General features: G+C 44.5%; 1 protein-coding gene across 1 annotated transcript in view; it reads right to left on the reverse strand.

Annotated features, from left to right (window-relative positions):
• Positions 1-23,484, reverse strand: part of LOC308303194 (myosin phosphatase Rho interacting protein) — a 190,946-nt gene that overhangs the window by 15,481 nt on the left and 151,981 nt on the right. Inside the window, exons 13-18 of the mRNA XM_080747518.1 lie at positions 19,915-20,024; positions 12,584-13,143; positions 11,221-11,450; positions 9,429-9,545; positions 2,739-6,470; positions 157-304 (exon numbers count right to left, since the gene is read on the reverse strand). Coding sequence (XP_080603644.1) covers positions 157-304; positions 2,739-6,470; positions 9,429-9,545; positions 11,221-11,450; positions 12,584-13,143; positions 19,915-20,024 — 4,897 coding nt within the window. The remainder of the gene's footprint in view (positions 1-156; positions 305-2,738; positions 6,471-9,428; positions 9,546-11,220; positions 11,451-12,583; positions 13,144-19,914; positions 20,025-23,484) is intronic.

Below are 23,484 nucleotides of genomic sequence, written 5' to 3' on the forward strand. Positions count from 1 at the left end.
CAACCAATACTCCAGCTAACACCACTCCCAGATTTTCCGCACCTCATTGGGCCCTGCCTTCGTACTGTCTGCGACGGAACTCACTCTATAAATAATGAAGATAACATACTGGTCTCGCCTTTCAGGCGAGCCCACAATTATTATGTTATTATATACCAGCAATAGTGGCGGCGGTTTCTTCAGCCAGGAGTCGTTCTCGTTCCTCCATGAGTTTACAGACCTCCCTTTGGTGCTGCCTCTGAAGATCCTCCACCACCTTGTGGTGAGTTTCCTCCATTGCGGCAAAGCCTCGTTCACACGTGGCCTACAGAGGACGAAGGGTTAGCGTGATTTGCCCAAATCCTAAAGATTCCTTTATCAATACCTGTGTTGTATTGTGTGACTAATAAGAGGTCAGTGCAGTTGGTGTCCCGAACAATCTAGGCCAGCGTTTCTCAAAACGTTCAAATTTCAAGGTCTCCCCTTAAAGGACGACTTTAGTTTTTTTACGACAAGGGTTCATATCATAGATTGTAATTAAAGAATATAAAAGATGAGTGTTAAATTGATTTCATTGACTTCTTTCTATTGTTTTAGAGATTCGTATTTCAGTGGTTGGGGGGCATGCGTACAAGTGGCTAAATATGTCATTTTACACAGAATAAGCCCATTCCCAAGATACAAAGCAACCTTTCATGGTTGGATGTGACTTATGGGGGCTAGAAGTGTTACTGTAAATAGCAATGAAGAAACTGCTGGCTTATTGTGTCTAAAAAGACATATTTAGCCACTTGTACGCATGCCCCCATGCGTACGCATACCCCACATTTTAGCGCGGTAAACAATAAAACAATAGAACGAAGCAAATGAAAACATTTTAACCCTCACTTTTTCTTTTCCCTAATTACAATCTAAAATATGAACCCTTGTAAAAAACTAAAGTTGTCCTTTAACTCTGACAGTGTACAAATGGAACCAAATGAACCCGCGAGGGTTCATTTGGTTCCATTTGTACACCGTCAGAGTTACAGACTTGTTTGGGTCAATTTAGACCCCCATAAAGGAACCCACAGAGTCCCTGGAATCCACTTTGAGAACCACTGTTCTAGGCTATACACAAAGCCGATTAAATTGTACGATTGAATACCACGTTGCAAGAAGCCATGCAAGCCTTTAGAGATTGCAAAGCAAAGCTACTGTCGGTTAGCAAAAGAGCGAGTTAAGGCAGTGAATCAAAATCCCTGTGAATCTGACTTTAGTGATTGAAAGACGGCGGGTTCATTCTATTACTGAACTGGGATAAGAAAGACTACACTACAGACTACTGCTGCCCGAGTGAAAAGGGCAGTGTACGGTATAGTACAGTGACACATGCAACTGAAAAAAATACTTTTACTCTTTAGGAAGAACTCAATGACATACTGCAGCATGCCATTTATTTTGTGATGTTTAAAAGTTGAGAAGAAATATTTCTTATTAAGACTGCTAAAGACGGAGATCTCCTTTTTATCTTTTTTCGAGTCCCGTGCCAAGTATTTCAGGTGTTTTTACCTGTTTTTTTTGGAGGACGATCGTGCGCACGCACGCACAGCGCCGCGCGTCTTCCCCGTTTGCTTGCGGTCAGTACTACACCCTTGTCGTGTCGCAGCATGCAGTAGTTACGTTTCCCTTTTCAAAGTACCCCTTGTGTCGTGTGCACACATTCATGCGGGCGGGGCCATTTTCCCCTCTCCAAACTTAGGGGCGGAGATACAGGGCATTTCTTCTTCTGCAGTGAATGGGACTGCATGGGGAACGGATGTTTTGTTTCCAGGTTATTTTGTCTCCTAGCAACTATTAACAACGGTAGCTGGATCGAACGATAGGTATCTTGAGCCATCTTAACTCATTGACTGCCAAGGCCCGAGTTATTACAGTAGTCCCAGGCTGCCACAGCCCGAGTTTCCCGAGTTGGAAGCCATTTTGAAAAGAAAAAAAAAAAAAAAAAAAAAAACATTTTTTTATAAAAAAAAATCTAAAAATGCCTCAAATGTATTAGGCATGATCGCAATTGCGAAATTGCATGTTTAGCCCCATAACAAACACATCTTTCAAAATGTCAAAAATGGCTGTTTTGTCTGACTTTGAAGGCTTGTATCTCATGAATGCCTGAACGGATTTCCAAGCGGATTTTTTTTTTTGAAAGCAGTACTACACATATGGTGCATGATCTAGGCATGGGCGTGCACGATCCGTGCACTAAAAATTGATCCGTGCACTAGAAATTTAGGAAGGTGGCAGTGTTTGTTTTGTCTGACTTTGAAGGATTCTATCTCATGAATGCCTGAACGGATTTCCAAGCGGATTTTTTTGTTTGAAAGCTGTTAAAAAGTACTACACATATATGGTGCATGAGCGTGCACGATCCGTGCACTAAAAATTGATCCGTGCACTAGAAATTTAGGAACGTGGCATCCTGGTACTTGGCGGCCATCTTGAAAAGGGCATTCAATGAGTTAATATGCTGATTAAAAAAACGCTAAGAAGGAGATGTCTGTCTTTGGCAGAACTTATTGACCATAATTCATAACCCCTGGCAGGAAATGTGTTTAACTTACACGCCATTGTTCCCAATTACAATCCATCACTGGATTTTAGTAAACATTCTAATAAGATTGTTTATCTGAATGACAGCTGCAGATGCTTCTACCTATCTACAACTAAATCACAGGAAAATAATTATCTGCTAACGTAATAAAAAGAAAAGAGAGAGCAAGAACCTTAAGACTTTCAAAGTCTCTCTGGTACTTTTCTTTCAGGCTCGCCACATCTCCATCCAGGTGCTGTTTCTCCAGCTCATCTCTCATGCTGGTCATCTGGGTCTCCAGCTCCTGGATCCTGTCCTTGAGGACCGCCATGGGGTCCACCACGTCAGACCTGGTCCACGGCTCCTCCACTTTTTCATCTTCGCCCTCCTCCATCGGCCAAGTCTGTTCGGCAGCCTTTTCGGCCTGGGGGTCTCCGGGTCTGTCCACGCCGGCCCGTTCTCTTTCTTGGATGCCATGGATGGTGTCCATGTAATGGGTGTGCAGCTTCTGAATCTCCTCCTTGTGCAGAAGCTGCAGCTCACAGATCCTCTCCTGAAACTGCTCCTCGAGCCGCCTGACGTGGCACTCGTGGCGCTCCTCCGTGCCGTCCATGTCCGCCAGCAGCACCTCCATCTTTCTTTGGTTGTCGTCGGTCGTCTCCATCAGGGCGAGCACCGTGGAGGCGCGGTCCTGCTCCACCCGTCGGAGCTCTTCCCTGTGCCTCTTCTTCAGCTCCTCGGTTTCCTTATGGAAGCTTTCCTCCAGGTGCACCAGTTGCTCCTGCTGCTGGGAGAGCTGGACGACGCGTTGGCCGAGCTCGCTCTTCAGGGATTGGTTCTCGCTCTGGAGAGTGGCCACGGTTCGGTCGAAGCTGAGGCGCTCGTCCTGCAAGGAGGCTTCGTAGCTCTCTCGAATGGCGCCGACGTTGCGGGCGTGCTCCTGGACAAGAGCGTCCATGTTCTGGCCTGCCTGTTGACAGCGGCTCAAGTCTTGCTCATGGACGGCTCGCAGCCTACAGGCAACATAAGCCACTTGGGCCTGGATAAGGGCCTCACGCATACAAAGGGTACCGTGGGCGGGTTGGTGGCCTGCAATAGAACGGATCATGTGGGCCAGTCCAGGTTGGCCACCACCGCACTCTATTTCTTGGGCAAATCTATGGAGAACGGCTGCCTGTCTCTGAAGCTCAGCGGCCAGGTTCTCTTGCCCAGTTTGCAATAACTCAACGGAATCAACACTGCAAGATGGCACACCTCCAGCTAAGTGTCTATCTAGGATTTCCTCAACCATATCTCTAGCTCCTTCCATTTCAATGTGCTCCATATAGGGGGCAAGATCAGGAGGGTTAATGTCCATTAAACTCTGCTTTTGGCTATTTCTGACCTCTCTAACTACGTTTTCCAAATCAGGCCGTTGGAAAGCTTCAAAAATGTCTTTCAGTGCTAGGTCCCTTTGTTGTAGATTATAATGGGCTTCGGCCAGTTCCCTTTTTAATGCTCCCAATTTCTCCTCATAGAAGTGTGTCAGGTCTTGAATAGAGTAGATAAGTTCGGCCTTAACAAAGGTATTAAAGATAACCTTGTCTTCAGCCAAAACTTTGTCATCGCTTTGTTGAGCAGCCTTTGGACCTTCTACCTGCAATATTTCACACTGCGTCTCTGCCTGCTCCACTTCCTTCCAGAAAGCGCTCTCTAACATCAACTTCCTGGTCAACACATCAGCGTAAACTATGGCCAAACAATCTCTATCACTTTGCTTGATGATCTCAACTTCTTTACATATCTCGCCAAGACCTTGTAGGAGGTCAGACATTGGATTCTGCATCAACAAAGCCATCTTGTTCAAAACTATTGCCTCAAATGACAAACTTTTGGCAAAGGCGCGAGCTGCTTCTTCATCCAAGACTGCGCTATCGAGAGTGTCTTGGGTTTGGTCCCCTGGTGAGTGCTGCTCCAAAGTATTTTCTCCTTGCCTAATGTACAGTGTTGCGTTGACCAACTCATTCTCTATTTCTGACAGGGACTGAAGCTGCAAATCAGTGTTCTCATGGCCACAGCCACTGAGAATAGCCCCGACTTTCTTGCGACTTGTCTCTACACACACTAGTGCCTTGGCATAATGGTTATTAGCAGTAACCATGTGACATTCACTGTTACAACCTTGTACCTTCTCTTGCTCAGGGCTATTATCTGATTCTTGATGATCTGGCATATTCAGGACTTCTGGTTCAACAGCTTTTTGCTCTTCTGGTTTTTGAGTGAGGGTTCTTAGCTTTTCCTCGGTGGCCAGCAATTTAGTCTCCAGGGCATTTATAATGGAAACAAACTTTTCCGGGTCACTACTGTACTGGAATGTGACATCAGTGGAACGGGTCCAATCTAATGCCTTGGAGTCTTGACTAACCCCTTGGGTTGTATCCATAGCGGCACTGTCCATTTGACTGGTGTCCATGTCCTCTGATGTCAGATATTTTTGGCACTGAATGCTGGAAAACCGTATCCGAGGTCTCTTAGCTAGGTGCTCATCTGAGGAAGTCTTGGACGCAGTGTCAAAGGAGTCGGTCAGTTCCGTTGGCATGGAGGCTGAGGTCTGAGGACTTCCCATGGGTATGTCCTGGACATGCCCTTTCGGCTCCCGCTGTCGCTCCATGCGTAGGTCGGCGTAGCCGAGCTGCAGGGCGTTGAGGTGCTGCTCCAGCTCCGCAATGCGGTCCTCCGCGACCACAAGCTTGGCTTGCAGATCCTTTTCGGCACTGCCGGGCTCGGCCCGACTCATCTGACAGAGAAGCTCCTCCTTGGCCTGCAGCTTCTGCTCGGTCTCCTCCAGGCTGTTGCCGAGGGCTTCCATCTTAACCAGGACCTCGTTCAAGTCCTGCTCCTTGCGTTCGACCAGCCTCTCGTACATGTCTTTAGTCTGGTGGATCTCTTCTTCTTTTCCCCTGAGGAACAGGCTCATCTTCTGGAACTCTTCGGAGGCCCTCTCATAGGAGTTCTCCAGAGTGCTGTAATTGGTCTCCTCCGTTTGCAGACGGCCGCGCAGCTTGTTGACCTCGCGGTCCGCTTCCGCAATCTGGTTGAGAAGCTCCTGACAGCGGCAGGTGAGTTGACCCTTCTCTTCCTCCAGCCTGCGAACGTTTTCCCTCAGTGCCTCGGCCACGTTGCTCTTCTGGGTGAGCTCCTGCTGCAGCCTCAGCACCTCCTCCCTGTCCTCCGCTGCCGCCGACGCCCGCCTGCCCCCCAGCAGAGCTCCTACTTCCTGCTCCGCCTCCAGCAGCTTGTCCTCGGCCTCCGAGCGCATGGCTTCGGCCTCGGCCAGCCTCCGCGTCAGGCTCTGCTTCTCTCTCTCGTGGCTCTCCTGCATGCACCGCTGCTCCCCCCTCAGGCGCTCCTCCTTGAGCGCGTGACCCTCCTCTGTGGTGCCGAGGTGGGCCGTCACCTCCTGCAGCCTCTCCTGGAGCCTCTGCACCTCGCGGAGGTGGTCGCGCTGCAGGGCCTGCTGGTGCTCCAGGTGCCTGAGGGCCTGGCTCTTCTCCAAGAGGTTGGCCTCCACCTCGCGGAGCCGGTCCTCGCTGTCCTTCAGCTGGGCTCGCAGGGTGGCCTCGCCGCGACCCCAGTCTTCCTCCTGCTCCCTGGAGCGCTCCTGCTCCAACTTGAGCTCGTTGCGCATGCGGGCCACGGCCTGCTCGCTGGCGAGGATCTCGGCCATCGCAGAGGCCAGCTTGGCCTGCAGGGCCTGGATGTCGGCCTCGTGGCGGCTCACGGCGTCCTGGGCTTCGGAGTAGGACCTCCTTATCGTCTGAACCTGCTGATGGGTGAAGTCCTGCTTGCGCTTCTGGGTCTCCAGCTCGCCCTGGAGCTCTTGGTTGAGCTTGTGCAGGCGTTGCCATGGCACTCTGTGTGGCGAGGAGGGGGTGGTGGTGGCACTCTTTAAAAGATTATGAGAGGGGTTTTTTGTTTTTGGTTAGTGACATCACCTCACATTGTCACGAACGGAGAGCCACATCTCAGGGAGTGACCATGGAGAACGTAGGATTTCTCCAGCCTCTCCATGATTTTTTTTCTTTTTACACCATTTGTTAAGTTTTCGTTCTCCCCAAGCGTTCCACTGTGCTTTTTCAGGGGTTATGTGAAGATGAAGAGGGTTGAATGACAAAACAGGGTGGAACACAGAAAACTCAGAGGTGCGTAGGAGTGATACAGAAAAGTAAACGTTGAAGGTGAACAGATGAAGGGTGCTCACATCAATACCGTACCATCACTTACTTACAACAGTGGTTCTCAACCTGTGGGTCGGGACCCCAAGGGGGGGGTCCCGAAATTATTTTGGGGGGTCCCCAGATGATTAACTTAATGTGCAACATTGATTTCTCTCTCAAATGTAAATAAAAACCAACATAATGTTTAAGTGTATAGAGGGTATCTGCACATTTCTAAAGTGACAATTTGAGGACTTTTTAATACCTCTAAAATGACAAATTAAATATTGATCAAATATTAGGGGCAAAAATTGGGAAAATAGCAGATCGACATGCTCACACAACGCCTCACAACGCATGCTCGTAAGGCGTGAGCATGTAGATCTGCTATTCTCACAATAGAACCGTGTTATACAAAATGTAATGCCTCAACTCTTAGTGCTCGTCAGGGTGGGGGGGGTCCCCAGTAAAAATATGATCATTTCAGGGGTTGCGGCCTGAAAAGGTTGAGAACCACTGACTTAAAACATAAAAACCAACTCTCTCCCCCCCCCCCCCCCAAAAAAAATGGTGAAATGTGATGTTACACAACAAATACCGTTCCTGCACTACACAGTGTGATTTCACTTTAGAAGGAAGACATGCGTGACGTAAAGTCAGTAGAGAAACCATGCGTCGCTCCCACATATAGTACGTGCACTAACCCATTTACTGTAGGCCTAGAATTATTGAATGCTTTAACCAGTGAAAAATAGCAGATATACAAGCTCACAGCGCGGCACCGGGTGCCGCGCTGCGAGCTGCCATTTATGAAAAAGTTGTGAAAATGTGTGCAAATCTTTGAATATATGTATTTTTAAAGCGAACGTTTGTAACTCAAATTTTGCTTCTGGGTGGTCCCTGGAACTAAATATTTTGAGATGGGGGTCCGTGGCAAAAATAAATATCATTTTGGGGGTCCTTCCACACCACTGACACAGTAGTCTCTCAAGAACAGACTAACTGAGCTCCGTTTAAGTGAAAAGGACCTTTTCTTTGACGATGGCTGGCCAGATTGCTGACATAGAAACACAGGTTTTTCAAAAAATCTTAGGAGGATTCAAAAGACACTTATAGAATCGGGTCAAAATTCTAATTTTCATGATTTTTCAAAAAAAATTGCAGATCTAAAAGCTCGCAGCGCTGTGAACTTGTATATCTGTTATTTTTCAATAGTTAAAGCATAAAATAATGATACACAATAATGTGTACCCGTTCTAAATGGGCTAAACAAGCATGAGGAGGGACAGACAACCACTGGTGACAGGAAAAAGCACAGCGCAAGGCTTCCCGGCCAAGTATCTTACCTTGAGCATATCAATCCAAACCAATTATTCACCCCAACGAGATGTGAAACTCCACAAAAAAAAAAGGTTAGTGAAAATCCATGCTACAGAACGAACACCACATCCATGCATCCATCCGTCCGTTTCGGAGAGAAGCCCAACACCTGTTAGTAGAATTTAACCACTCAAGCCCTTTCTTATACCTAATCGTACAATTAAATGGTGTCAACGTGGTGAAAACGGCTGATCTGCCAGCTCCAGTGAGCTGTTAGACCTGCTGTTTCCCCCAAGTGAAGGGTTAAAGTGGTTTATTATCAACAGCCCCACACAAATCTTATTTCACACACATTTCCTATGAAGCAGGTATACATTGCATTGAACTTGTATGTGCAATTATTAACAGTGTAGACCAGTGTTTCTCAACCACTGTGCCTGGGGACCTTTGTTGTGCCCCTGAGAAGGGTCAAGTGTGCCCCTTGAAACTGAAGCCAGTATTGTATGTATCATTTCTAAAAATGATTTAAACTAGTGAAAACAGCCGATCTACAAGCACTTGTAGATCGGCTGTTTTCACTGTTGTGCGACAGCCTTGTATGATGAAACAGGGCTTTACTTTGCCAAGAAACGTACACATTTGAAACTTGGAGATACAAGGTTTCTTCCCGACATTGACGATATTTACACCCCCCTATTATGTTGGTGTGCCCATGGATTCTTGGGACATGAAAAGTGTGCCCATGCAGAAAAAAGGTTGAGAATAGAGTCAATCGGCAATGGATCGGTTCGGGCCGATCAAAGCGTGATCGGCGATAATCGGTGGTTTAGATCAAAAGGTAAATTCACTGATCTGATCTGATCGGTGCATCCAATCAACCAGCCGTTCAGTATGCCCACTTGAGGCCATTTTGGGGTATTGATTTCCACAGTGCTGAAGGAATAATTAGTTACTGCTATGATAATAAATACATAGTAATGCTGGTAAATAACTATAAGGCAAATATATAAATGAATTCATGAGTGAATTAATTAATTAAAGTTAAAACATTAACATTTAGAAAATATAAATAATATATAAATAATAACTTGATCGGATCGGTGATTGATCGGTATCGGGTGATCAAACTTTTGTGATCGGTGCTCGGTTCCAAAAAACCTGATCGGACCATCCCTAGTTGAGAAACACTGGTGTAGACAATATAGGGCTAGTAGTATTCATGTTTTAAGTTCATGTCACGTTCTTTTAACTACATCAGATGTTATAATAATAAAAAAAGGTTCACTGGACAAAACTGTGTGTGTGTGAATACAGTAGATCTCTCAAGAAAGCAAAGTGATTGAACCGGTCCTTGATGAAAGCGGTACCTGTAGAACATAACCCTCTCTGGCACTTCGTTCTCTCCCTCGAGCATCTTGTAGCTGCTCCTGCAGACGGCTGTTCTGCTCCTGCAGCAGATCCAGCTCCTTCTGCTTCTGTCCCAACTGATCAGAACACACACACACACACACACACACACACACACACACACACACACACACGCACACACACACGCACACACACACACACACACACACACACACACACACTTTCAGTTTTGTCGTGCAGTGCTAGAAAGTGATGCATGTCAAAGTGAAGGTAGCGAAAGAGCAGACACGGTGCAGCAGGAGATCGCATTACTCCGACTACGCGGCTATTATAGGGCATTAACGACTTGATTTTTGCAAGTCAACTCGACGCAGTAAAAAGTTGAGTTGAAGTCGACTTTATCGTTTGATGACGTCATCACATCACACACGACCCCCCAATTATTTTGGAGGGTCCCCAGATGACTAACTTAATGTGAAACATTGTTTTCTCACTGAACTGAAAGTTTAAGTGTATAGAGGGTATCTTCACATTTCTAAAGTGCCAATTTAAGGACTTTTTAATACCTCTAAAATGACAAATTAAACATTGTCCAAATTGTCAAATATATTGGCAGAAATCGTGAAAATAGCCGATCTACATGCTCACAACGCCTCGCAACGCATGTAGATCTGCTATTTTCACAATAGAAAAAATTGTGTCAAAATGGTGTCAACAATAGAACGTTTTTTTTTCTTCTTTTTTTTCAAGTTCGACTTTTGACTTTCTCAGGTGGGAGTAGACTTGTATAATGAAGTCGACTGAGTCAACTTGTCGACTTTTTCGTTAATGCCCTAGTGGCTATGCGTGCGGATAGGGTTAGTAATCGGACGAGTCGGACGAAAGCAACGTCGGAGTAATGCGCCGTCGGAACAACGACCCGGCACTGGTGCAGCGTCTATATACATCTGCATGCATACTAAATGACTGAGCCACCATGCAGCTCTGAGAACGAGGACAACCTAGAGGTGTGCATAGATGAGCAGCAGGGATATCTGCCTTACTTGAGACAAGCGGTCAAATGCAATCAGTCTCATCGTTTTACAACAGATACTGTAGGCTTTTAAGCCGTGACATCATTTTGTAGGCAGAGGAGAACTCTGCCCCCAGAGCATTTTCTGTCCCTCGCTATTTCAACAGATCCGAGACAAAAATAACGACTAAAGTATAATTCTAACACTTTCCTTTCAACAACAAAGAGAAGAAAAATGTGTAAATAGTAAAAATAGTAAAAAGATTCACGGAAACTGGGGGCAGAAATTCTCCTCTGCCTACAAAATGATGTCATACTTAACAGCCCCATACCTTTGACGACTAAATTTGCACCATATACGTGATATATAGTGTTCGAGATTTAATGCTATACACTATAGTATATAAGGTCCCATGGTGTGTGTTGTGATTTGATGATGAGTGTATGATTCTTTTTTTTTCCTGATAGAAAACATTATTACAACAGTTTCGAAATCGCTTCACAGTTCAGAAAAAAACATTCCCCCAAAAGCTGCGATTTTCATGGAAAAAAACAAGTGTAAATTATTTTTCTAAATAAAATAAGCACCTGAGAAATTTCAAAAATTCAAATAAATGTTTAAGAGGTAGTGAAAATAGCCGATCTACAAGCTCACAACGTGGCGCGTTGTGAGCTTGTAGATCGGCTGTGTTCACTAGTTTGGGTCCCAGGCAAATGTCTAATCTGTCTTTTGGGTCACAAGCTAAAAGGTTTGGGAACCACTGATCTAGGAAACCCACCTCTTTGTCCAACAGTGCTGCCAGCTCGTGCGCAGGCAGTCTGTCAGAGTTGGAGTCTCCCAGAGTGGAGGAGATGGGCACCTGCTTCTCCTCCCTTAGCGGAGTGGTCTCCACCTGATGCCAGCGCTGCTCAATCTCTACGTGGACGTCGGAGCTCCTGTCCGCGCTCTGCCCGCGGCCGTCTCCGCTGGGCTCGCGGCTCGGGGGGTCCACCTCCATCTTGCCTTGATCTAGGGGTGGGCGATATGGGAAAATAACAATTATTTTTCAAGCAGCATCACGACCCACAATCTTATCACGATTCTTTTTTCATGTAGCTTTTTATGGTTATTTTTTAACCATAAACCACCAAGTTACTTCACAGTACAACCACCACCTGTACAAGGTAAAAGAAACTGGAGTAACAGACCATTTAAAACCCTTCCCTTTTTAACCTTTTTTAACTTGCTTTGACTGCTTTTTGCAAAGGTTTTATCTTATGTGTTTTTTCTCTCTGTTCTGTAGCACTTTGAGGTTTGTTGTCAAATGTAAAGTTATTATTTTAGACCAAAATACCATTTCAGGCAGGTTTTGAACAGAGTACCTCGGGGATGTTTGATCTGTACATTACAGAGTGAATATAGCTGAAACCCTTCGCAGAGAATAGATGATTGTAAGCTTGTAGATCGGCTATTTTGTAGATCTGCTATTTTCCGCAAAGGTTTTCCTCAGAATGCGAATGCTGGGGTTTAAGTGGTTCATGAATTCTGCAGGGAATCTCTGTATTAACAATTCAACATGAATTTTGATATGGCTCCCTCAGTGTTATCACAATTTACACGATACCTCTGAAAAGGCATATTGTGGAGATATTGTATCATCTCAATGATAATTTATCAACATAAAGCCCAACCCTACCAATGTTGATTTTGTCGACTAAAACTATGACGTAAAATGTTTGTCGACTGCATTTTTTTCTAAAAATACTAAATATATTGACAATTTCGTCAACAAAATAAAAACTAGACTAAAACGTTAGGGAGGGACTAGTGGAGAAGTGAGTAATTTTATGTTTGGTTGCTCTCAGGTGTTGCGTGCAGAAAAAAATAGCCGATCTACAAGCTCACACCGCGTCGCAGCGCAACCAAGTATAAAATCAGCCATTACAATTTCATCAAGGCCTGCCAAAATACATTTTAGTTGACTAAATCAAATGTAGATTTAGTCGCCTAAAATCTTATGATATTTAGTCGACTAAAATGAGACTAAAACTAAATCTTTTCAGGTCACTAAATTATGACTAAAACTAAAATACATTTTATTCAAAAGACTATGACATAAAACTAAATCAAAATTTGCTGTCAAAAACAACACTGACCCCTACCTTGATCTTGGGGCTCAGGGATCCGTGAGAGAACCCCTGCCGCCGTGTTTAACACGCTAGTCATGGTGACCGTGACCGCGTGTGGCGCGTGCTGAAGGACACGCTCCCCCGGCGGCGGCGCCGCGCGAGGCGGCGCGGGAGCCGAGACAGAGGAGGAGGTCTGGGGAGAGGAGGCGTTGGAGACGGGCGAGGAGGCCGGGGAAGAAGTGGAGGAGGAGGAGGAGGAAGAGGAGGTGGTGGTGGTGGTGGTGGTGGTGGAGGACGTGGAGCTGAGGTCCACCGTGTCCGCCCTGACCACCTTGGGCTTCTCCGCCTGTCCCTCTTTGAACTCGGACCAGTCGTAGGTCTTGGAGCGGCCCTCTCGCCTGCGCTCCCGCACCCGGCTTTTGCGCGGTTCGGAGGCGGGGACGGCGGAGGCGTTGTTGTTGCTCCCGGCCGGCTGCTGCGCGTGGACGACGGCGTCCACTCTGGGAGATTCGGGACTGGGGCTGGACTCGGGGGAGGGCTGCGGACATGGCTCCAACACCACCCTGCCTTTGGCCTTCTCCTCTGGGAGCGATCTGAAGGCAGCGAGAGCAAGAATTAGTGAGGAAAGGAAATCGGAGTGCGTGGATCGAGGACGGCTCAAACCAGTGTTTCTCAAACGTTCAAATTTCAAGGTCTCCCCTTACAATGTACAAACGGAACCAAATGAGGTTCATTTGGTTCCATTCGTACACTGTCAGAGTTACAGACTTGTATGGGTCAATTTAGATCCCCCTAAAGGAGTGGTTCTCAAACTTTGACATGTGAAGGTCTCCCCTTAACACATTGACTGCTAAATTTAGCCTAAAACGTCTACAGGAGTCTTAAAAGGTAAGCTGGGAAGCTCGCCAACTCACCTGAAAGACATCTGGGGACGTCTTACCTGGTTACCATGGTTACCAGGTAAGCAGAACCTACTGTAGCGGCTGGTGAACAAAAACACTACATATCCCATCATGCAACTCGGCCGCCTGCATCACGCAGCCTCGATTTTCCATTGACTCCTATTCTAAGTTGAAACATAAAAACGGCTTTATCTGTAAATAAGGTGCAAATAACGCCGAGGAGGCCGAGATCCCCTCGTTTTCACGGCGACGCTAAGCCGTGATGGTCGGCCGATTTTAGTTTCGCGACCGTTTGTAAACAAACAGACGTCCATCTTAGAATCGTCAGATCACACACACGGGCACACGCACGGAGCGTCCGGGGCTCTTCAGAATACAGCGCCAGTCAGTGGTGGCAGTCCATATCCTAACCACTAGATGGGGTCCTATGTGTTAACTTTGACAGTGTACAAATGGAACCAAATGGACCCGTTACAGACTTGTCAATTTAGACCCACGGGCCATAAAGGAACCTAGAGAGTCCCTGAAATCCATTTGAGAAACACTGCCCTAAAGGAACCGACAGAGTCCCTGGAAACCACTTTTGAGAACCACTGGCTTAAACAAGTGGCCAATGATAAAACAACATGTCCATGAACTCAAGCTACTCACAATACCTTAGTGGTCAACAGGCAAACATCAGCACATACATTTTTAGCGGTGCGGCATCCTTGAAGTGCGTTTTAAGGCGCAATTACGTGGCATTTGCATCATATCAAAACACCTGAACAAGTGAAGGTGGGGGCCACATGCGGCCCCCGCCTTCACTTAATGCGGCCCACAGGTTAATGCCGGAATACTAATATATTATTGATTTCAGCTGTTACAATTCCAAACATGACCTGCTTTAATTCCGTCAGTCTATCTTAGTAGCTTAATGACTGGTATAGTAGTATTACATTTTTTTTTTTGTATGTCCAATGTATTTGTATTTAAGTTCATAAAGTTAACATAGTATATATAACTAAATGCGTTGGAAATTAAATCAAAATGTTAGATTTCAGGATTCCAATTCAAAAATAAAATAAAATAAAATATTCAGGATTCCAATTCAAAAGAAGCAAAAATAGCCGATCTACAAGCTCAAAACGCATCGCAGCGCGATGCGTTTTGAGCTTGTAGATCTGCTATTTTTGCTTCTTTTGTATAAGATACTAGAATGTAGAACGTAGCAATATGCAATGTGGCCCTCTAGAGTGAAGATGGAAAAATAGTGGACCTCGCCATCATCAAAGTTGCCCACCCCTGACCTAAACTGTCATTAGTTCAGCCGTGGTAATTGCACATCGGGCTCAAAGCAGCTTCTGCCTTCCACTTAAGTCCTGTTATGCTTGGCCGTGTCAGTACCGTGCACCGGAAATGTCCGATCCGAAAGCTCACAACGCGTCGCAGTGTGGCGCGTTGTGAGCTTGTAGATCGGCTATTTCCGGTGCACGACACCAGCACGCAACAAAGTACAAATCAAGCCTTAGTGTTCACAGGTGTAACGTGAGACTTAAAGGTGATACACCATGAAATTTCACTTTTCCTATTTTAAAACCTTTTTTTGGGGTCCCACTAGCACCTTCTATCCTCACAAAGTCCCATTTCTGACCGTTGTGTCTTTCTCTGGTTTTGAGAAGGCAAAGGTTAAAAGTATCCCACAGGTTCTTAAAACAGGCTGTCCAGATTTGCTGCCGATTGTGACGTCATCATCGGCCGTTTTTGAAGATTTTCTCTTTTTTTTTCAAAAAAAAATTTTTTTTTTCAAAAGATTTTTTTTTTTTCAAAAAAATATTTTTTTTTTTCAAAAGAAATTTGGGGGGGTGGCGCAGTTCAGGCCAAAGGTGGTACTGCAGCTGAAATGCTCTGAGAGCCATTCAAAAATGAGAGAGTCTCTCTATTCAGGAGTGGTAATTTAGCCTCAAACCTTTTGAAAAACGTTTTTGGAACATAAACAATATGACATAAATACTTTTTAAATGCATGGTGTATCACCTTTAAGCAGTTGCCGGGCTTTGGGTTCCGCGTCCATTCCCGTTTACACAGTAGTCATAAGGGGGGGGGGGGGGGAATGCGCTTGCAGTCATTTGGACACTGCTTGGCACTTTTAGTGTTGCGGAGCTAAAAACGAAGCCTGACCGAACAATCTATTTCCATCGTGTTGTGTGGAGGTGGCAGAGTAAGAGGAGGGGGCTAAGGAGAGGGGGGGGGGGGCACAACCCCAGAATAAGGACGAGGTATCTGTTGGGGCGTCTGTGAGGAAATGCCAAAGATATCACACATTCCCCCCGGAGGGAGCAGACTCTGGCACGGCAAGGTGTGTGACTCATTGGTTTGTGCAGCGCAAAGCATGTATACAGTAGGATACCTCACACAAAGACAAAGAGCAGTAATGAGTAGGGCAGTCACGAATAGTGCTTTTTAGTATTTGAATTATTCAACCTCAAAGTATTCGAATAGTCGAATATTCGACAGGACTGTCAAAACTATCAAATATTAAGTAAGCAAGGGGCGAACATTGTGAACATTGTGAAAATAGCAGATCTACATGCTCACAACGCCTCGCGTTGCGAGGCGTTGTGAGCATGTAGATCTGCTATTTTCACAATATTTATCTGCGGAACAGAGTCACATTAAATGTAATACCTACAATTCCAAGTGCTTGTCAGGTTGGGGTGTCCCCAGTTCGAATATTCGACTTCGGTGAACAACGTCGAATAGTGACTTTGATATTCGAATATTCTAATAGTTGGTGAATGCCCTGGTAATGAGTAAAAAGAGTTGTGAAAAGAACAGAAAACGACTATGGCCTCTTGCCCTGCTGCATATACTACACACAGAATACTGCATACAAGTAGTTGATAGCGTATCGTTGTTTTAGTATTGACTGAACAAATTCTTGCTATACCCTGATTACGACCTTTGACATTTTAAAATACACACTTATTACTGCTTTTTGTTAGGCAGGATATCGTCGTCGTCGGGTGGAAACCTCGTATCTCCAAGTTTCAAATTTGTACGCTCTTTCGCAAAGTAAAGGTAGCTATATATGTATGAAAACATACATGCTTATACACTTTTATATGTATATATTATGTAAATATATACAATTCAGTGCCTCTCAGTTGGAGAAACATTGGATTTCATGTAGGTATACCATTTTTTGGTTTTTAAGTGTACAGTTCCTCATGGGATTTGTGATACTTGGTAGAGTAACAGAAGTTTTGTGATAAACCCTGCTTCATCACACAAGGCCGTCGCACAAAAGTAGTGAACACAGCAGATCTGCTGTAGATCGGCTGTTTTCACTGGTTTAAATCATTTTTGAGCGGTGGTCACAACGCTCCTATACGTGGCCGTGTGTGTGGGTCTGTCTGTCTGTCTGTCTGTCTCCGTGTCTGTCTGTCTGTAGCCTGCAGTAACCTTTTCTGACCACACATGTTAAGGGAGGGGCGCTGTTGCACACACACACACACACACACACACACACACACACACACACACACACACACACACACACACACACACACACACACACACACACACACACACACACACACACACACACACACACACACACACACACACACACACACACACACACACACACACACACAACCGCTCAGTTCACACGAGTGTGATTTTTAAAATGATAAATGCGAAACCAACGGTTTTGGACATACAAGGTTACCACCCGACAACGACGATACACATGTACTGTACATAAATATGACGACGAGTCCTGTTTAAGACAAGACTCAACCACGTACTGTACGCACCGACATGGTGTCGTCTGGTTATCACAAAAAAACAAACAAAGGAGTGAGGTAAGACATGAATACGTCTGTTGCTGTGGAGAATTGCGCCGTAACAAAATACTTCCCCAGCTGTCACTTGCTGCTCCCTTAGTGACAGCTGTGATTGTTCTCAAACCTGACTACATGTACGGACATTTTACAATACAAATCATTATTAGAGACGTGACGTTACTGCACGCCCCGCGGAAATCACACTGTTCTTACTTGCTGTATTTAGAGTTGAGAGATGAGCATTGTTGAGGGTTTGAGCGTTCTATTTGAGAGAGTCTGACTATTCTTAATTTATTTGTTAAATCGCCGCTATTGCACTCGCGTTATGTACAGTATACATTATAGGCTATTGTCGATGACCCTGTTTACTGTTAGGGATGTACAACTCATTTAGGACGGGAACCCGTTTTGAGGTTTTTACCTTTCAAGACACTGTTATTTTTTTCAGTAAATTTTGATTTAGTCTTAGTCTTTTGAATAACACACCATTTAGTCTTAGTCTTTTGAATAACCCACCATTTAGTCTTAGTCCTGTCTTAGTCTTCTGAAATTGTTTTTGTCTAGTCTAGTCTTAGACAACTAAATATCAAAACATTTTAGTCTTAGTCTTTTGGGATTAGTCTTAGACTTTTAGTCTTCGTCTTTTAGGATAGGTTTTTTAGCCTAATATAACCACATAATTATGAACAAGTCATTGTCTTCTACTGCCTGTTACTTGGTCAAAATAAACCATACATAAAAGTCTTAGATTTAGATTTAGCCTTAGTCTTTTGAATAACACAAATAATAGTCTTAGTCTTATGAAACTGTTTTAGTCTAATCTAGTCTTATCGACAAAATATCAGAATCTTGTAGTCTTTTAGTCTTGGTCGACAAAATTAACACTGTTTCAAGACTGCTATGTACAGCAGTGGTTCCCAAACTTTTCAGATCCAGACTCAAAAGAGAAATTAGACGTTTGCACGGGGCCCAAACTAGTGAAAACAGCAGATCTACAAGCTTGTAGATCTGCTATTTTCACTACTTCTTAAATATCTGTTTTCTAATTTATGGAATTTATTAATGAAATCATTGATTTTTTCCCCCTTTTATTCATGAAAATCTAAGCTTTTTAGGATGGGCTAATATAAACGGGATCATCTCCATCGGGTTTGGATTCAGTTCCAGGCAGCTTTGCTGGTGGATGATCCCACTACAGTTGACTGATAGGGCAGCGGCGCCGAGTCTCTGCTGCGGGCTTGGCGGACTGACAGGCAAGACATTACTCAACAATCACATGACACGGGCTGGGGCGACAAAACACGCCAAGGGGCAGACATCACTGAGCCATTACATCACTGTTTGAGAGGGGAGGAGAGGGGGGCAGTGGCGTCAGTTCAGCAAAAGCTAGGGTATGGCAAAGATGGGAGTGCTCATGGAAAAGAGGCATTACATTTTGTATAACACGGTTTTTTCAGACATTGTGAAAATAGCAGATCTACATGCTCACAACGCCTCGCGCTGCGAGGCGTTGTGACGCCACTGGAGGGGAGGGGAGGGGGTGAGGAGGAGGGTGTTTATATATTCAACACACAAGCAACTCCAACCTGGGCTTCAGAACGGACAGTTTCAGAGAGGTGTTTTTCCTGGAATCGGTGTGGTTAGACCGGTGTTGAAGGCAGGGAAGAGGGGAAAAAGTGGGAGAGAGAGAGAGAGAGAGCAGAGAGGAAGGTGAAGAAGAGAGAGATTAATGAGGAAAATAAAAGCAAAAGAAACGGCTGTCAACAAGAGTAGTGAAGTGTGACGTAATTTACACATCCTACCTGGTTCGCGGTTTTCTTCCCCCATTCTGAATTCCCATTGACCTTTTTCATATCGCGTCATATAAGAACTGTGTTCCAATTATAAACAAATTATCTCTGCGGTTTGACTCGTATGGATATGAAGAATCAACTGATGGTGAGACAACGCTAATGTTACTGTCGCCGAATTAGTTACATTTTCGCCAGAAACAGGCTTTATCAAATATGAGTGACTGGACTATCATAAACCATACAGAGCCACCTCGCCGACAATATCGCAAAGACCGTTTCTTTATTTTTGCACCACAATGCTTATATGAGACGATTTTATGATGACTCAATGTTATTCTCCATAGAGAATGACTTCATTGGAACCGGATGAGCGAGTCACGTCATGACTTCGTTACTCTATAGGGCTGTCACAATTCGTCATAATCGTTTACATGTTGGAAAATGTTTAAATAAGTTCAAACATTTAAAAAAAAAAGAGTGGAAATAGCAGATCTACAAGCTCACAACGTGTGTGAGCCTGTAGATCGGCTATTTCCACTATCAATGTTCTTTTTAAAGTGTAAAGTTGTCAAATATGTCCTTCATTTCTTTGTATGGTTAGGTTACGTGTAATATCTGCCATGTGCAACTTCAAAGTCTACAAGCCAAACGGAAATGTAATTGTCAACGACAAAACACACGCAATTATTTGAGTCGCAATTAATCGTCCTGTAAAATGTCCTAATGGTGACAGCCCTACAGCTGTCAATGTTTTTTGTTTTTTTTTCTCCAATGGTGAAGTTTCAATCGATAATCCGCCCTCGGAGGCAGGGGAGGGCGGGGGCGGGAGGGGGGCTTACCGGGTGACGTCGGGGGCGATGGTGGGCCTCACATTCTTCATGATGGCCTGAATCCAGTTGCGACGGATTCCAGAGGTCATGGCCGACAGCGTCCACGACCCCTCCTTGCTCTGTGGGGGGCACAGGGACGACACCACAGGGTGTCAGAGGCATGCGTCTGTTGTTGTACCTCTACATTGTTCTGGGGCAGGGCAGGGGTCTTCAACGTTTTCAAGGTGATACACCATGCATTTAAAAAGTATTTATGTCATATTGTTTATGTCCCAAAAACGTTTTTCAAAAGGTTTGAGGCTAAATTACCACTCCTGAATAGAGAGCCTCTCTCATTTTTGAATGGCTCTCCGAGCATTTCAGCTGCAGTACCACCTTTGGCCTGAACTGCGAGCCCCCCCCCCCCCCCCCCCCCCAAATTTGTTTTGAAAAAAAAAATTAAAAATGTTTTTTTTTATGATGACGTCACAATCGGCAGATGACGTCACAATCGGCAACAAATCTGGATAGCCTGTTTTGAGAACCCGTGGGATACTTTTAACCTTCGCCTTCTCAAAACCAGAGAAAGACACAATGGTCAGAAATGGGACTTTGTGAGGATAGAAGGTGCTAGTGGGACCCCCAAAAAAGGTTTTAAAATAGGAAAAGTGAAATGTCATGGTGTATCACCTTTCAGGCCAAGGACCCCTTAGTTGGGAGAGAGATGGACCCCCAACCATCTCTTCATAGATTCAATATAGTTTCATTGTTTGACAGCACAATCATCAGTGTATGTTTGGATTCATGTCAATTTGTGTTTTCAGATATTTAACCACTTGAACCGTCAATACTTAATGAAATTGACATTCTTTTTTCCCTTCTACACCAAACCTCTTTTCCGAAGATAGCCGATCTACAAGCTCACAAAGCTTGTAGATCTGCTATTTTTGGCTAAAGTTCTCAGAATATGGACACTAGGGTTCAAGTGGTTATTATAAAAAAAGGAGAAAAAAAATTCTATGACTCAAGATTTGGAGGAACCCCTGCAGTAACTCTGAGCCCCCTGTTGAAGACCAGGCCTGTTCTAGAGGTTCCGTGATCATGTACTCCGCAATATATTACAATTCATGTTAACTGGTACAAAAAAAAATGGTGCAATGGATTCAGAATCATTCAAAACCCCTAGTTTGACCCTTCACATGCTACTTAAAGCATATTTATTTTGGTGTGTTTCATCCTGTATAGTTAATTTAATGGGACTCCAACTTTCATCAGCTGTAACTGATTCTCCTAGGGAAACTGAATTTCAGTCTTTGTGGGATGTGTTACTAGACACCTTTACAAACACATTGGTGAAGAAATGTTTTGGTAAGGAATTTATTCCAGGATATGACACTATTTCTGAAGATATTCCCTTCTTAATATCCAGTCTGGATGTAACAGTGAAGTTGAAGTTATAAATACCAGAGTTATTCATTTCATTTCACCAAACCCATGTTGATCCTTTCCGCTACTATTTTTGCCATACCCCAGAAACCATCCAGTTCAGAGCAACGTAAACAAAATAATCTACATTTAAACCAATGTAAACTAAATAATCTAACTACTGCTAAAACATCCATTGACACCGATTAGAGATGTACAATAACATTGAAGTTAAAGGCATGTCTACCACCTGTCTATACCACCAGTTCCCGAAAGCATCCGTCTTCTAGCAGAGGGATGAAAGGCTCACGGAGGCTACTGTACGAGGTGAGCATCCTTAACACCGTGAACCCATAAATAAGGACACCAGAGGGGTGCATAGCTGTCAGTGTAAAGCCTTAAAGCTCATACATATTTTGTTTTTTCCAAAACAAGTCGGGGGAGATTTAGCAAGTGTGAATGCAAGTGCACAGCGTTCTTTTTTCTTCTCCCCAAGGTTAGGTCAACATGTTGCTTATGATTAAGTGGAGCGTGCGTTCAGGGGGATATTCGAGGGTGGCAACTCTTGTGGCAGATTTAGACCCCATGATGTCACGTCTCTCGGAGGGATGACAGGTCAAGTGACATCCTTCACAAGACAAAGAATTGTTTTAAAAAGAGAAATGGCTAAACCCGATACCCGCAGTCGTGGCATTACAGTATGCTGTCTCCGGGCCGTTTATAGCCTGGCAGGTTACAGCGCGGGCGACGCAGTGATACCTACACGTTTTACCGTCACCACTTGAGCCCTGGATTCTACGTCGACCGGGGTCGCCCAGGGGTCTATGCAAAGTCTGCTCCTTTTTCCCTCTCTACACCAAAACGTTTCACCATACAGTATAGCCGATCTACAAGTCACAGGGTTCCCACACATTTTAAACAATGAATTTTCAAAACTTTTCCATACATTTTCCAAAGTATTTTACTCGATTTCTAGGCCTATAGCGATCATATGGTGCAACAATAAGACTCTTTAAACCAGTGTGTTATCAACGCACCAAGACAGACAGGAGCAAAGGTGTCACGTAGAAATCTCCACATCTCCACTTCTCCCCTCTTCTTTTTTCCCCCGTAAATCAACTCCCAACATGATCATACTACAGCTTCACACAATACCATCAAAAGTAGCAGATCCACAAGCTGTAAAAGCGGCGCAAAGCGACACGTTTACAGCTTGTGGATCTGTTATTTTTGCAATTGTTGCTATTTTCCAAAACATATGATTAATTCCAAAACTTTTCCAGGCCTGGAAAACAGTTTTTCTAATTTCAAAATATATCCAGGAATTTCATGACCGTGGGAACCCTGAAGTTAACACATTCACCGCCCTGGCCGACTTTGATTGATTGATTGAAGACTTTATTAGAAGTTTGCATAGGAAAAGGTAAAGTTTCATGACAGTACAGTTCACTGTTACAAGGTCAAATAAAAGGATAAACACCTCAAGAAAGCTTTTGGGCTTGTTTCAAGTGGGGTCCTTTTTTAACTCATAAAATGTAATGACAGACTAAAGTCGTCAAACAGCTTTTCCAGTGGTTTACCCTAGACTGCACTCTCCCGCGCCCATGAGTGACGCAAGGACTACAATTTCCATGATGTAGCCGGAAATTACGTAATCCCAACATCCTCCGTTCCATCTAGCTCAATGTTATGGAATTAAGAAAAATCTATGTTTCTCGGATTCTTGTCCCAGATTGCGTTTTTGGTCCAAACAAGGCTTTTTCTACGGACTATACTGCGGTTATAAATGTTCTTTTCCGGGTGGAAGAAAAGACGATCGCCTGCCTCTCCCGACAGCTTTAGTTTACATCTGCTCAGATGGTGCATTCCTGTTGCTATCGAAAATAAGGTAAAAATCACTGGAAAAAAAAAAACGTGGCAGAGGCTATTGAATTCATTAAATAATACCTGGCAGGCAATGTGTCAATGGCTGTTTTCCCTGAATGCTCTCCCCCAGAAAAGGAGTTCATGTGGTTAAGCATCCTCACCGGTGATTGATGCTATGGGATTATGTCGTCGTTGTTGCGCAGAAAGCTCGTATCTCCAAGTTTCAAATTTGTACGATCTTTCGCAAAGTAAAGCCCTGCTTCATCGTACAAGGCCGTCGCACAAAAGTAGTGAAAACAGCCAATCTAC

The sequence above is a fragment of the Nannobrachium achirus genome, assembly GCF_963921795.1.
Source record: "Nannobrachium achirus genome assembly, chromosome: 18".
NCBI lineage: Eukaryota > Metazoa > Chordata > Actinopteri > Myctophiformes > Myctophidae > Nannobrachium > Nannobrachium achirus.